This window comes from Tauraco erythrolophus, chromosome 11, assembly GCF_009769465.1.
Source record: "Tauraco erythrolophus isolate bTauEry1 chromosome 11, bTauEry1.pri, whole genome shotgun sequence".
Lineage (NCBI taxonomy): Eukaryota > Metazoa > Chordata > Aves > Musophagiformes > Musophagidae > Tauraco > Tauraco erythrolophus.
The window spans coordinates 4,017,524-4,033,729 of NC_141475.1; the positions used below are offsets into that span (position 1 = coordinate 4,017,524).

At 45.4% G+C, this 16,206-nt stretch overlaps 3 protein-coding genes across 3 annotated transcripts in view; 1 reads left to right on the plus strand and 2 right to left on the minus strand.

Annotated features, from left to right (window-relative positions):
* LIMS2 (LIM zinc finger domain containing 2) overlaps nt 1-1,556 on the minus strand; it is a 33,283-nt gene extending 31,727 nt beyond the window's left edge. Inside the window, exon 1 of the mRNA XM_086618669.1 lies at nt 1,526-1,556. Within this exon, the coding sequence (XP_086474795.1) occupies nt 1,526-1,536 (11 nt within the window). The 5' untranslated portion in view covers nt 1,537-1,556. The remainder of the gene's footprint in view (nt 1-1,525) is intronic.
* A 2,182-nt stretch (nt 1,557-3,738) lies between these two features.
* Nucleotides 3,739-4,422, plus strand: SFT2D3 (SFT2 domain containing 3). The gene has a single exon (XM_086618676.1). It carries the CDS (start codon nt 3,739-3,741, stop codon nt 4,420-4,422), a length of 684 nt encoding a protein of 227 aa, XP_086474802.1.
* Nucleotides 4,423-8,057: 3,635 nt separating this feature from the next.
* The window catches only part of WDR33 (WD repeat domain 33), a 70,700-nt gene continuing 62,551 nt past the window's right edge, over nt 8,058-16,206 (minus strand). The window contains exons 19-22 of the mRNA XM_086618667.1: nt 12,679-12,845; nt 12,456-12,548; nt 11,457-11,642; nt 8,058-8,705 (exon numbers count right to left, since the gene is read on the minus strand). Coding sequence (XP_086474793.1) covers nt 8,473-8,705; nt 11,457-11,642; nt 12,456-12,548; nt 12,679-12,845 — 679 coding nt within the window. The 3' untranslated portion in view covers nt 8,058-8,472. The remainder of the gene's footprint in view (nt 8,706-11,456; nt 11,643-12,455; nt 12,549-12,678; nt 12,846-16,206) is intronic.

Here is a 16,206-nt window from a genome sequence, read left to right on the forward strand (position 1 = left end):
GAGAAGACGACAAGGATTACCATCCACAGTCATTTCCCTCTGCAGCTGAGTGGTTTCACCTGAGGTAAAAACGTCATTCTAAACAGTACTACATCACAGCTCTATAAAAATAGAATCAGCTGGGTTCATGCAGCCACAGTCCTTCCCAGGTGCTTCCCATCTTGTCCCCATTTAGGAGCTGCATGGGTACCCAAGGCCTGTGAATATTTAAGACTCTTGAGTCTTCCTCTAGTTGTAAAGAGATGAATGTAAGATTGTAAATACACAGCTATTTCACATGTCAGAAGAACAAAAAAGGGACCATTAAGACAGAAAAGACAAAGCAATCTAAAGATGGGAGGCAAAAACCAGAAGTGTTTTGAAGATGTACAAACACGCATCGACATCAATTCGTCATCACAGAGAGCAAAAATAACACTCACCCAAATCACAGATGAGGATTTAACAATTACTCAGCTTGTTCTCATACCTAACAACCCCCTAAATGTGACCTACACCAAATAACTGTAAGAAGCTGCATAATTCAAACATCAAGATTCTACACAAAGAAAAAATAATACTTATACACAAACTACTCTGGATCCGTTTCACTATTCCTAGTCACAAAGAGCAACGCTTCAGGATTACAATGATTGTGGGGTTCAGGAGGACGCTCTCCTAAAAAAGGCACCCTACTAATTTTAATATTACTTCTTCGTGCTTTTCATCAAGACATTTTACAAAAGCAAGCTTATTTTCACAAAGTGCTTTATAACGTCTGAGTTTATTCTACAGATGGGAGTGATCGGAGACACTAAAGCATTTGTGCAAACCCTCGGAAGATGCCAGTAAATGCTTTCCCCGCTGCTTTTCTCATTTACATCTGTCAATTAGGTGACTTTACAGAGTTCTCCAGAGTCGTGGGAGGAGAATCAAGCTCCAGATTTAAACAGCTCTTGGAACACGTAACTCCAAGGCCAGCCTGAAGGAGACTGAATGTCTAGGCAGTGGGACGGCGTGTCAGAAGGGCCCCGAAGCGTGGGGCAGCGGTGTGGGGCACAGCAGAAGCAGGCTGTCAGCGCCTGAGCCACAGCACCCGGCTGCAGGGAGCCTGGCTGCTGAGCAGACACTGCTCAGATCCACAACCGCTCCTTCCCAAGTCTATTTCTGCTCTTCCCACCGCCCTCCCCTGCGTCCCCATGCGGGAGTAAGGCACAGCGGAGCAGCCCTTGTTCTGCTCTTCCACGAGGTCAAGTTTCCGACTCTACCAGCGCACGGAGCCGTGGGAGAGCGGGCCAGAGCGAGCCCCGCTCCGCCTGAACCTCGCAGGAGGAAAACGTCCTCTCCCTTAACTGCTTCCTACCGGGCACACCATTGCTTTACCCCGGCCAAACAGAGGCTGCTCCCGACGCTTCACCGCCTGCCGCTGGGGCGGTGAGGGCCGGGTCAGCCCACCGGGGCCAGGGCGCGGGGCCGACCCCCGCCCGCGTGCCGAGGTTCCCAGGCCTCCCCTGGCGGGCTGCGCTCCCCCCGCCTCCGGCCTTACCTGCCCGTCATGGCGGCGCGCCCCCGGCCGTCGCCGGGCTGCGGTGGAGGGGCTGCGAGGCGGCACACGCGGCTCGGCGCAAGGGCTCCAGCCACAGCGAGCCCCGGCGGGCAGCAGAAACCCCGCCCCGCCCCGGCGGCGGCCCGGGCCCCCTGGGCGTGGGCGGGAGCCGCAGCCCCCGGTGACTCAGGGCAGCCCCCCCGGCCCCGCGCATACTTTTCCTATAAAGGGAAAGAAACATTGAGTAACGGACAGCGGAGCGGGGCCGCCTTCCGGCCGCCTCCGAGCCGCGGTGCGGGGACCGGCGGCCCCAGGGCACGGCTCCTGCCCCGCCGCCGGAGCTGCTGCCGGGCTGCCTGGGAGCCGCTTCGCCCCACCTGGTAGTAAACCCTTCGGCAGCTCCTACGAGCCTGGGAGAGCGGAAACGCTGACGGCACGGCCTTATCACGAAGCCGTTACCTGGTGTACAGTTATATCTGATATACACCTCATTGATGTAACGTTTTTTCCTGTGAACAAAGCCGCGCTTCCTGCCTGCCGAGACAGGCTGTTACACTCATTGCACATCCCCAGAGGGAGAGGAAAACAACTTTGTAGCGTGTTTTACACGCAGGGCAGCAGAAGATGCGCCTGGAAGGCTATTTTCTAGAAAGAAGTCAGATGGTATCCTTTGCTACCGAGAGGAAGAGGGATCGCACTCCCTAATGAGGACCCCTCTAAATTGCAATGTTTTTGATAACCCTGAATCCCTTCGTGTCGATGATGAAACTTTGTCCTGAGCACTTAAAGAATTTTATGTTCTCTGACATGTATCAATGTATAATGTATCAACGCTAAAGCCATCCACCAAAGGGGACAGGGACCTTCTGCCCAAAAGCAATTTCAAACTTTATTTGCATCTTATAAGGTAGCCTAGTATGATGTGACTCACCACTGCAACAGATATTGTTGCAAGCTTGGGACGGATGATGGAGACTTTGTGCTGTTTCCTGGTGTCCAAACATCTCATTTTTCAGCCCTGCAGTAAACATTCAGAATCATACAGGTTAAATTAGCATTTGATATTTTTATTACTTACTTAAACCAGGGTGAAGAATTGAGTTAGATGTTACTTTGGTTTAACGGTTGTTTGAGGAAAGGGTACCAGGTAATTTTATTAATAGGCAGCCAACAATTTAACAGATTTGGCTGAGCGCACAGCAACAAACAGACAAGCTCTTAGTCGTTCTCTGCATCTCTAGTTTCTCCTGTTGTTAATAGCTTCTGGATACCAATGTGTAATGTCTTTACTCTTGCAGCTCTCCTTTAGGGTGAGGCAGAGATTACTTGGACTGGACATGCAAAGAGGAGACTCCAGGTGCTGCCCAGGGTGTCGGAAGGAGCTCTGTGCAGGGCAGCATTTGGCGTCCAGCTACCTCCCAGCCACTGGGCCATCACCTCAGGCAATCCCTCCTCTCAGCTTCCATATCCCATGAGCTGCATCAACCTCAAGTATAATGTCTTACCAATCTACATTTTGAACGTGACACCATCTTCTTTCCAGCTGCTGAAACCGTGAACTGTTACTACTCGCAGCTGCCAAGGCCCTTCAGTCACCTCACGAGGAGCAGCTGAAGCGGGCTCTTCTCCAGCAGCGACACGCTGTCCCGGGCACCCCCCGCCTGACAGGCTTCTCCGCTCCTTTTGTCAGACAAACCTGCCATTCCTTTAAAACTATGAGCAGGCAAAACGAAGCAGTTACAGATGGCGAAACGGCCCCGGAATGCCTGCGCTGCAAGGGAACGAAGAGCAGCGCGGCGCTCCGCCTCAGCCCCTCGCAGCCCACCGCAGCCTGCCTCAGCCCCTCACAGCCCGCCTCAGCCCCCTCACTGCTCGCCTCAGCCGCCCTCGCGGCCCGCCTCAGCCCCCTCGCGGCCCGCCTCAGCCCCCTCACGGCCCGCCTCAGCCCCCCTCGCAGCCCCTGACTGCCCACCTCAGCCGCCCTCGCGGCCCCTCACTGCCCGCCTCAGCCGCCCTCACGGCCCGCCTCAGCCCCCTCACGGCCCCTCACTGCCCGCCTCAGCCCCCTCGCGGCCCCACGCGCACGCGCGCCGCGCCACGTGAGGGCGGGCCGCCGGAGACGGCCTGTGACCCGGATGCAGCTACTCCGCAAGATGGCGGCGGGGCCGGCGGCCGGCGCGTTGTAGCGCCCGTCGCCGCTGCCCGGCCGCGCCATGGCGGACTTGGGCCGGCAGTTGCAGCAGTACCTCGCGCAGTCGAAGGCCGCTGCCGCCGGCAGCCCCAACGCGGCCCCTGCGCCGCCGCCGCCGCCCGCCGGCGGCTCGCAGGAGGAGGCGGGAAGCGGGCTGGGGGCCTGGCTGGGCGCGCTGAACCCCTTCCCGCCGGGCCGCGGCGCCCCCTCCGCGGCGGCGGTGCCCGGTGCGGGGCCCGGCTCGGGCTGGCCGTGGGCGGCCGAGGCGGACCCCTGCCTGCCGGGCCTGTCGCGCTGGCAGCGGCTGGCGGGCAGCGGGCTGTGCCTGCTGCTGGCCGCGCTCTGCTTCGGGCTGGCCGCGCTGTACGCGCCGCTGCTGCTGCTCCGCGCCCGCAAGTTCGCGCTGCTCTGGTCGCTCGGCTCGCTCTGCGCCCTGGGCGCCGCCGCCCTGCTGCGCGGGCCCGCCCGCCTGCTGCAGGAGCCCAGCCGCGGCGGCCTGCTCTACCTCGGCGCCCTCGGCGGCACCCTCTACGCGGCGCTGGGGCTGCGCAGCACCCTCCTGACGGCGCTGGGCGCCGCCGCCCAGTTGGGCGCCGCCGCCGCCGCGCTCCTGACCGCGCTGCCCGGGGGATCCGCCGGCCTGCGCCGCCTCGGCGGCCTCCTGAGCGCCGCGCTGCGCCGCCGCGGCAAAGCGCTGCCGGTGTGAGCGCCGCGCCGCTGCCGCCGCCGCGGGGGCAGGACCGGCCGCAGCTCGGCGGGACTCGGACAAAGGGACTGAGAGACTCGCGCTGGTGCCAGCCGAGGTGCGGGGCACGAAGACGCCGCTCCGAGACGGGGATGGGGATGGCGCCGTCTCACGCTACTTCTCTTCGCCTCCGTCGCGTTCCTGCTGGGTTTTCCTCGCCAGTTCTTGAGCAAGAGAAGCACCGGCTGGCACCCGGGAGCGGCACCGGTGACTCTAAACTCGTGTTGCTGCGTTCAGGTGTAACGGTGTCGGTGCCAGCCTGTCGAGCCCTCCCCGAGCACGGGATTTTGCCTTGTTGCAAAGGCAGCTCCGTAGCCATGGTCTGGAGTCTCTCCGGCTCCGGGTGGGAGCTGGCAGCATCCCACTTCCCTACCTCCAGTATAGGACCATGTGGCTGCTGCAGCCTACTTCAAAACGTGAGTGAGATGACGGAGCCGATGAAATGTAATTATTGACTTGCCCGTGACATGAAAAGCAAGTATCTTAGGGCTGAGGTGCAGGGCGGGCTGATGGTGAAACACGGAGGCATTTAGCAAAATCCGGTCAAAGTGTAGGAGTGATCGTTCAAAAATAATTAACTGCCATTAACTCGTTTTTATGCCATCCCTACACTCCGAACACCGTTTCAGTTGCTGTATGGTGCAGTCATCAGCCACCTCAGACCAGTGGTGAATAGGAATACTGTGTGCTACTGAACTGCATTCCTCTCTAAAAACCATCTTCAAAATACCCTCCAGTAAGCGAAACGAACTTTCCTGGGTCCTGTGGGTCACAAGGACTACCCATAATTGTAAGGGTAGTTAGTCTTCTTGCATGATACAGATCAGATGAAGGGTGCTAATCTTGGTTAGGAACCTTGGCCTTTGCAGGTATTGCTGCCTTCCAACTGCTGTAAGGTAGCAGATACTGGGGCTCTAAAAGGGTAGCTTCATCTCTTAGAACTTTATTTTTTATATATATCTTTTTTACTCCCCCAACTTGGGCAGGAATTGCTTACTTGTCACAGCATGACCTTCAAAAATAGATTTGCTAGTAAATAGAGCTTGTTTCAGCACAGCTCTGTTTCAATGCAGAAATTAAGCAGCCTTAGGAAGGTGCTGGATTGAAGCTGACAGTCGCCGCTGAGAGCTTGGTACTTCAGTTTGGGCTGTGTACTGCGCTACTGCAGATGAATGGGACTACCAGGCCTAACCTGCGTAGAGCCTAAGTGAGTATCTCACTGAGTATATGTGCCTCATACACAAAATAAAGCCAAACACTGTAATATGTACCTGCTATCACTACTTAGGGCTTAGTGTATTCAGCCAATACTTGTTTCGAATTAAAACTGAAATTGTTAAATGGCGGTACTTAAATGTACGTAGATTGCTTTAATAAAACTATTTGTGTACCAAATGTCAGTATAGACATTCCACTAATGGTCACTTTTTTTCCTTAAAAATGCATATCAGAGCTGTCTGAATAGCATTAAATTAGTTCTCCCGTTTTTACAACTTCTAAGCTATGTAAAATTTACAACTTCTAAGTATGTAAAATTAATTTTATTCCTAACAGCAGTATCAAGGTAAAGAAATATTGGACTAAGGTGGAGCTGTAAACTAGCAGGTAGAGCATAAGGGTTCTACATGGAGCACTGGTAAAAGAACTTGACCTGAAGAGTACAGAAGTATATTCCCTTTAAGTAATTTTATCCATTTTCCAGGAAGCAGGTCATGGTATCGTGCACTGGGAAGCTTCTACTGTCTCTCTTGCTATGCTGTCACCTTCCAAGATTTTATACAAAAGCTAGCGAATTATCCAGTTTCTTAGGACTTTTTGTGCATATTCCATGATCATGGAATATTTCAAAACTAACTTAATTAAAAAAGCTGCCCCTTGATGAAGAAATTACTTAACACCAAGTAGCGTAGTGGTTTAAGGAGTTAACAAACCATCAGAGGAAAACCAAGCACACTCCCATTTGTCTAGATAAAGCTGGGTTTCCTATTGTTAGGTGAACTCTTAACTTGTTTTGGTGGAGGACTGGTGGTTTAATTAAGGACTAAAACTCATCCTCTAAATCACATATTCTATTAGACAAAAGTCACTTTCAGCCCCTTAAAAATATACAGGGCTTGTTAAAAAAAAAAAAAAAGAGGGCAAGCTTTCCCCTTTGCTAATGAATAAATCATTGGTATTTATCATTAAAACTTCAGGATAGATCTTAACTCCAGATGTGTACCAAAAGTGACTAAAGCCCTCCTTCAGACAGAGGTAAAAGCAATTTTTTTTCCTCCCCTCAAGAAGAAACTGTCAGATCAGATGCATCTCAGCTGTTTCCCAGTTAATTCCTTTAAGACTGTTCTGTCTCTCTGGAGCCCCATGACAAGGATTTTATAGGCTAATGATCAGAGTTAATTACTATAATTTTCAAATGCCATTTTATACACTATGAATTAAAAACTGAGAAAAATACCCCTACTTGTGACTGACTGAGCCAAGCGAACAGCAGTTAAGCATCCGTGCTGTGATCTCTTTAACTAAGATAGGTCATCATCAGGACTTAAGCCAGTTTTTAGTAGAGTTGAGCGTCTGAGAAGTCAGATAAAATAGCTGCTGTGTATGGCTGTGTTGTTGCAGGTGCCCTGTCAGCTACAGAACTACATTGCCATATTATCCTGACTATTACAATACGAAATTCAAGGTGGGGAAGGAAAGCCTGGTAGTGATATCTGTCATTATACATTACATCCTATACTTTTCATCTAGGACCTTCCTGAGAGCTGGCTTCAGAATATGTACTTACATGATAAAATTTTCATTGAGGCTTTAGGTATTAAAGGAGCCTTTTCGTAACCTGGTGACTGGAGATGATTAATATGAATGATTTATGGGGAAAACAAACTCATGGTTGGCAAGCAGCTTTATTGTGAAATGTGGGAAATTGGGAATAACCCCTCCTTTTCGTTCCCCTCCCCTAGTAAAACTAGGAAACAATATCCTAAAGAAAAAGATACTTAAAAAATGTTAAGATGTAAGCGATCGACTACCAAGGTTTGCACTTTGGCATTTGAATGCACCAGACTCTACTGAACACTCATTTTTAAGCAGTGCAGCCTACAGCTATTGTCAAACGTTTGCATCCATATTAATCAAGCTGCTGAACTTCTTTCTTCCTCGATTTCTACAAGCAGAAGCTGTTTTGAACAAAAATATTTGACTTGCCCAGGTGAAGCGTAGAGTGACAATATTTGTCATGATGTCTGTTTTGTTAGCAGTCCAGGTTATAACTCACACTATGTCTGTGACAACTTTTTCTAAATGGTGTTCCACATTTTTCTCTTTCAGGATGGTAGACTAGCAAGCAGCGGTGATTTCCTGTGTTTTGGAATTTTAACGTCAGCACCACTTGTAATCTGTAGACAGCTGTGGCTAAAGGTGAAAATGAAAGTTCTCTATACGTGATAAACCAAAAAAACTAGGAATCAGCTATTAGTATTTTAAATGGTGAAGATTTCAGGAGGTAGTTCTGTTGCTCCATCTGATACACAAGTTTGCCTAAAGCCAACTCTCTTTGTAGTAATAGGTGAGTAAAGAATCACACACTGTGTTGATTTTTTTGTTAATTTTTGCGCAAATTACATTCTGTATTCATACAAAAACAACGTAACTCTTCTGACAAACTGTACATATAGAAACAAGTTTCTGTCTGGAGGTGAACTGAAATCTCTGGAGGTGCCCCATGTCTCACGATACTTAAAAAAAATTCCAGCTTTTCACAAAACAAAGTAGGTAAAAGAAGGTGAGGAAAACAAGGGTGGAAAGGACGAAACAGAAAGCTAGCTACAATACTGCAGCTAGTAGGAGTTGATTGATCTTGGAAAAGACCCTTGTTAGGAACTAATGGACATTCAGTTATCCCAGTTAAGAATCCAGGTTTGTGGTGTTGCAGGGTTACTTTACGAGTCCAGAGTAGCAGTCTATTTAAATATTGTCCAGCAGGGACTGGGTGTGACCCAGTCAAAGCCTCTTCTATCGACCTCTTCCACCACCCCTAGATGCTCCTCTTCTTGACTGACCAGAGTTCATGTTGTTTCCTCTTCCCCAGTTACTTCCACTCCTTCCTCCTCGAGAAGGATTATTGCCTCCTGCAGGGCCTCCACCAAAAGCTTCATCCCTGTGGAATCCATCGTGATGGTCTCCATCTAAAGAACTAGACCTCCCAGATTTTGGCGCTCTCTGTGAAGGTCCTGAATTTCCTCGTCCTAAAAACGAAGCACAATCTGTTACTGATGTGGAAGTCTAAGCCATGCCTCTTCTCAGACATACCACATATTTAGCTAGTTCTTCTGTGGTATATTCATACACAGACCAAATGTAGTTGAGACCTATAATTTTATGCTTCCTCCCTCTATGTGTTTTTTCTTACAGAGATTTAGTGTCTCCATTACAGTCCAGAAGAGGGACAGCAATCAATTCCTTGGAAATTAAAGGAGATTATTAAATGAAGTAAGTTAGAACAGCGATAGTCATGGTGTCCTCAAAACTGCCAGGCATACCTGATTCTTATGCTTTAACACCATCTGTGGTTCTTTGTATATTTTTATTGCAAAATACTTTTGTTTTTCCTAAACAAAGACATTGCATTGATGGATCAGTTGAGGTTGGTGGTGAAGATGAGTACTGTTACTGTTTCGTTCCATTTTTTGCTAGAAGTAATGGAAAAATGCTCAATTTCACTAGTAACCAGGAACATAAACTACATGAGCTCTTACTGCCAGGAACAGAATTTTCTACTTCTCGCAGATCTTTTTAGTACTGATATGTAAATTAACATTAAAAAATCCAAAGTCATTAGCTCAAAGTAACAAGCAATACTTTGAAAAAAATAAAATAATGGTAACAGTGCTTTATGGACATGTGCCACAGCTAAATTAGGATATTTTTGCTCCACTTTATCAAGAGTGAGTTTTTGTTGACTCTGCTTGGTTCTGTGTAAAACAGAGACTAAATTGTTCCACAGAGTTTATAATTCATGAGGTTTTAATCTTCAAATGACTTTACCAATACAACTGAAGGTGACACAGCCCACATATGGAAAAAGTATTGTTGATGTTTTGTTTATCAGGCCTTCTGACATTGTTATAAACTTTCTTTGGTACATTAATTAGTTGTTCTAGGCACAAGAAGTGTGGTAGTTAACAATTGTTTTGACTTCAATAAAGAATCTGATAGAGTTACCACAAATTATGATTGAAGCTGGAGAAGGAATCCTTACAGATTTGATAAGATGCTGGAACATACAGTTTTGAAAGGAAAAATAGTGATACAGAGGGAGTTTACCAGCAGAATTCTACTAAAACCTTCTGTGAACAAATGATAAAACCTGCTGTTAATGCAACACTGAAAATACAGCCCACGCAGAGGAGGACTGGTGTACAGTTAAAACTAAATGAGCTTCAGGACAACAGAAAGAGAAGTGGAATGAAATTCAGTGGCGTCACAGACAAAGCTGTGCAGAAGAGGTCTAACAACAAAAATTCAACTATAGGCTTGCAGCTCAGCATCTGGAAGCAACTGAGAAGGATCTCTGTCACCGATCGCTACCTAGCGGTGGGTAGTCAATAGGAGGACATTAAAAAAAGACAAGGGCCATCCTGACATTTGTAAGAAGAAAAGGGATCAAGAACTGGTGCAGGCTAGTAGGATGACTGTGGAAATGGCATACACAGTAATAGGCTCTGAACCAGCTACTAACTCAAAAAGAATGTATCTCGTGGGGTTACAGTAGTGAGTTGCATGGACAGTGCCAAGTGACTGTGTAGTAGTTAAAGAGGGAAATATATCAGGAGCTATTAGGAAAGAATGGAGAAAAAGGAACAAAACCAAGTGAACTGTAGAAATCTGTGGTTAAACCACATCTTAAGTAACGTGTGTAATTCCTAGTTACCCCGTTTAATTTACAAAAGGATAAATTAAAACTGAAAATAGTATATACAGAGTAATAAGGATAATAAAAGATACAGAACAACTTCCCAGAGAGAACAACTAAACAGATCAGAGCTCTGACTTTGAGAAGAGCTAGTGCAGGCTGGAAATAGTGAAGTGCGATGCAATCAGAGGTGGCATTCAGAAATAACTGAGGCATCAGCTTTCAACTGTTCCAATTAAAATGCAAGACATCATCAAATGAAATTAGTGAACGATAGGCTTAAAAGAAAAACATTTTCCTTCCTTTTTTTTTTTTAATAAGGCATAGTTTACTGCAATGAAGTTTTAGAGCTCTGTCTGTGGATGTCAAAAGTTTATACAATTCGTAAAGCAATTAGAGAAGCACACAAAAGGCAACTGTCAAAAGCCATTAAATACAAAAATAATATTTCAGTAAGTCACTGAACTACAGATCTTCATAGGTTTAGAGAGCATTTCAGGGACCTATCACTACAGACTAACAGTGTCCTTAACGCCCTTCCCTCGGTACCTGTTAACTGGATTTTGCTGAAGACAAGCTGCTGAGCTGTATGGATTTCTGGTCTGATCATGGATGGCCATGCTTACACTCTTACAAGTAGAGAACTCGTAAGGAAAGACTTGAAGTCAGAGTTCATTAAGTCCAAAAGAACGAAGGCTGAGACAGGAAGGATATTTGAGTTAAAGAACACTAGCACAAGCATGAATATTAACAAGTAACTACTCTGAAAATTAAGAGGAAAAAAAAAAGCTCTTAACAAGAGTTTTCCAAGTGGACAAATAGGAAGCCAAAAACTAACTGCTTTTGAACCAAGCAATAAAGAAGAGGATTTTATGGTGCTGGAGAGAAGATTTTAATTTGATATCTCAGAAAATCCCTCTGTTCTTATGTTCCTGCAAGACTGGCCTTCAGCTTCACAGCTGGTAAGATCAAATATTTACCAGTTCAGCTTTATCCCCTCTGAATAGATAAGGAGTTCTGGATAAACGTACTGTTGAAAAACATGCTGGTGTTACACAAGGTTTTCAATACAAGAGGCTTTTACCTTTTCCCCTCTCCTCTGGAGGTCCACCTGGAGCATCCAGTTCTCTGTGGTCAGAGGTTCCTGGTCCATCGTGCCAGGGACGTTTACGTGGTGGCAATGAGGCCATGTCCATGCCCTGGAGCGAAGAAGAACGTTCTCTGTTAGCTGCAGAATGCCCGTCATGAGGAGGGTGATCTGGACGAGGACCTGAGCATGAAGAAGAAAAATAGAATAATAAGTAATGTTCATCTGATCATTATTCCTCATTTTTGGAGGCAGTCGCATAAAATTACATACTCTTCACACTATTTGGCACACAATTTTAAGCTAAAATTACATAAAGCTTCCCCCCTCCCATGCAAACAAGCAAACATTACATGAATAAGTTGTAAGAGAGCTAAAGGTAAAACGGGTTTAAGAGACGATGGGAAAGAAGTGACATATAAAAGTGTTCTTTTCAGTATAAAGTATTTTCATATATTTTAGAGACAACCATATCTTCATTGATTCATGTGTCTTTTGTGCTCATTTTTTCCATGACATTCTAAAACTCAGTTTTGCCCCATATGGGGTTGCCAATGAGCTGTCAGACATTGCGGCTGAAAACATTAATTTTTGCGAACAATAGAGAAGATGCCAGCCAAGAAAAAGATTACTATGGGCATTATACACATCTCGAAAAAAACTTGTGAGATCTGCTTCAGTCATCCACAGGTGACAACAACAGGCGGTTCTGGGCTGTACAAGAATTCAACTTACAATCAAGACTTTGAAGCCACAATCATTTTTTGTTCAGTGAGACAGTTGCATTTAGAGGCAGTTAAAATTCTCTATAGTTATTTTTTTTCCTAAATTTAGAAGTCCAAAGAACTATGTTTTGCTTTTCTCGTGGTAAAAAAAACTGGTAACGAGCATATGAGGTACAGGCAAAAGAGATGATTTTTAAGAAAAATATTTGTAAGTGGTTATATTGTAGAAGTCTAGTCTATTATCTAAAACAAACCTCACGAAATTTTTTACCTGGTTCTCTGTTTCCATCCCAGGATTCTGGTTTCCGCCCTCCTTCAAAGCGTGGAAATTCATCTGGAGTAGGAAGTAAACCCTTCCGGCCTCCTGAGCAGTAAGAGACGCAGGGGACAGGAGTGAGAAGAGACATTGCATTCATGAAAATACTGTAATTTGCCCAAGAAATGTGTTTGCTTCCTTATTGTTGCATTTCAGTGTGGAAGAATGTTCCCCTCACCTCTCAGAGCACCACGACCTCGCCCCCGAACACCATGGTCCCTTCCTCTTGAGTTTTCATCTGGAGAGTCGAAAGTGTCATCTGGCCCAAAATCTTCTGGGCCAGGAAAGCCGTCTCTGCCCCTGGGTCCCCGGCCCTCATGTCTCGAGGGTCCGCCTCTTCTGAAGCTACAAGAAAAAACATGGTACAAATGTGGTTTTTAGGCAGAATTTAGATTAACAAACTTGAGTCAGCTTCGGTTTAATAATCAACTCATTTCTGAACTGTTTTAGTTAATATTATATAGCACATAAGGTTACTAGAATAGGATTTGTAGGTGGAAAAGTGCTCAATTTCTGCCTTTGAGCACTTTGTTTATTAATTTTTATAGTTTTCCCTTGTATTTCCTTCTGTTGATTGTGTTGGTTTTTCATACAAGAAAAATATTGTCAAATATACTGTATTCATTTAATGAAAAGGAGAAAAAACAATCAATGAGTGATGACAGGTATAAGGTAAGGTGAGGAAAAGTATAAGTGAATTTCCCTTAACTGTAGTGGTCTTACTTTCCCCTTCCCTTTTTTCCCTTCCATTTTAGTGATAAAAACAAACTGAAAAAATGCAAGCAATGAGAGTCATGGCTATAACAAAACATTCCAGTATCTCATTCCTATTTATTTGGGATTCTTTTGCTAGAACATTCTCTCTTTCATTCCATTCTTCTCTAAGTTCACAGTTGTAGCAAACGAATCTAGACTGTACTTGGCTCTGAAGGGATGATTGCTGAACAGTCTGCACAGTGGCATCCTACAACGTGAAGAGCAGTTTATCCAAGCGCAATAATGAAGAATTTTGTTTTGCAAAATGTAGTTACGACACTGAAGTTGATAATTTCCTTCTAATAAGTACCATGGCATCTTCCGTAATTTGGTATGATTGGGTTCTGCACCTCATCTGAAATGAGTGTCGCTCCTCCAGTATCACACTGGGGTTTTAACAGAGATCTTCCGAGAGAAGAATGGTTCTTACTGAACTGTCGGTGCCGTTTCAGGTAAGCCTGTAGATGGCTGCATGAACACTACTAGTTTTGTTTTTTACGTTACCAGTTTAAACACTTGGAGTGCTTGTAAAAGGTCGTACGTGTTTTGTGTATTACTGCAACTCCAAAAGTGCAAACTCCAAAACTCCACCAGTGGTTACAACCGGCTCGGTTTACAGCCCAGTTTCTGTGCAAGCACAGGCGGGATGTTTAGGGGGTGCGGGCACACTGGTTCAGGAGCCCTCACAGTGCCACCCCACGCTGCTCCTGCCCACCCCGCAGTGATGGCACAGGTAATGCGGGGCACTCTTTGCCCGTTCACACTGGTGCCCCCCACCTCCCCTCTCTTCCCAGTTCCACACTGGCCGAACTGTAAGCACCATAGTACTCGAGTGGCGTTGGCTTTGTGCAACATCCCATTCCCCAGCTCATTAACGACACAGTGCATCCTATTACAAGCAAAACTTTAGATACTTTTATTTAGAATTTTAACAACATTAACCTTTTAATTACAAATTTAAATATTTTAACAGTAGTCATAACACAATACAATATTTTTAAAGTTTTACATTTTTTTAATTAAAAACAATAGGTCTGTCTCCACCTCCCAGAAAACAAACACAATACAGAGAGGAGGCTGCTGTGCCCGTATAGGTACAACAGTGGATGGAGGGAGTGCTGTGTATGGACAATGAACCATTCTACATTATCCTGGATGATTCAGGAAAACAAACTGAACGGTTTCAGGTACAAATGGTTCAGATAACCACAGAGCAATATTGTTTAGCCTTGAAACAGCACAGTCCTCTAGCTGTTTAGAGGGTGTCCGATTTTAATACTGACATGGTGTGATTCTGCTTAGCTTGTAAATTACCAAGATTTGCAACGCACGGCCCTATGGCTAGCAGGATTAGGGCCTTTCCTTTTGTTTCCAGGCAATGTTATGGACAGTTTAGTTTTGAAATCTATCATACCTATGCCTGACATAGCCACAGCTCCTAATATTGTGTTATGTATATCCTCTTTCGCTTTTTCGTATCAGTCACATGTAAAACCCTGCCTTGCATAGGGCTCAGTTCCTGTTTGACTGCTCTCACATCTTCTTCCTCGAGGCCTAGGACCTTAAGGTACAGAACTACACACTGTGCAGATTAGCAGGCAGGAAGAGGCAGGTCTCTGCGGTAGAAGCATCAGGCTGATATGCACAGGTAGAGTAAGAACAGGACAGGGATGAAAAGGACGGGAAATCGGAGAGAAACACACATACACACACTTCCCTCTCATGCTAATCAAACCAGTTAGATCTAAATTCCAAACCAAGTCAGCTCAATGAACGGTTGGGATTTTTAAGTTCACCTCAGCATCTGCAGTAAATGGCACCTAATTGACCTTCATCCAAAGGAATTGTTTGCAAGCACAATAAGCCTTTTATAGCCCTGTGCTGATTCCTTTTAAACCAAACTCTCTGCGTGAACTCTTGCACTCTGACAAATAGACTCTTCTTAGTTCAGAAGTCAGATTTACAGGTCACAATGTTCTTAGACTCTCTTCCTGAAACCTTTTTAAAAATCAGGATCATCATAAAATATTCTCTACCCTAAGCATTTCCAATGTAAGATCTGAAAATCTTTACTGAGCTTCTAAAAGCATTGTCTGCTACGTCTTTTAGAATTCTATAATGCAGACCATTCAGTTTGGATTCTCTCTGTTTTTACGTTTTAAAAATGGCTTTAATTGTTACCTTCTTTTAGTTACTGTTCATTTCTTTTCATACTCTTCATACAAAAGGAAGGTACATCTTTACAGAGCTAGGTAGAAAATAGCTAAAAGAAGAGCTGTATAGATGCAAAGTAAAAGGAATGTAAGAAAATGATTAAAAAGGCAACTAAAACACACAAAATTCACATTATGTGGAGACCACAATATATTTGTACAAGTACACATTCTTATACATATAGAGTTGGTGGTCAGTGAGAGGCTTAGACCTTGGAGGCCAAATTTAACTCAGTTAAAGTCGTATAAATCTGGAGCAATTTCGATGACAGTTAATCTTGCTGACTTAGCGGAATTCCTCCATATTTACATTGATAACTGGGAGCAAATTCATCTCTTTGTGATTTATTTGGAAATTGTGCGCAATGACACGGACATTGCTGTAAATTAGATTATTTTTGAGTTTTTCGCTTGGCATTAAGAAATAAGTCAGAAAGAGAAATAAAATTTCTACAAGCAAAACCATGAGAAAATAGTCTCAACAGTCCAACAGATGCTGCAGCTCTGCCCCTTACATTTGATAGTAGGATCGCTATTCCTGCTCCTTACAAGTATATTACAGCTCATTCTACAGTCTCTACAGTCATGCTGTAGTTTGTGACTGGAGACAAGGTCTCAAAATCCACTTCTAGTAATCAAAAATTTGTCACTTTAACCTTCAAGTTTCCTCTCAGTTTTCATCAAAACGGTCTCAAATCTTCATCCTGTGTCACTGGGTCTTCTCTACAAATTTCCTC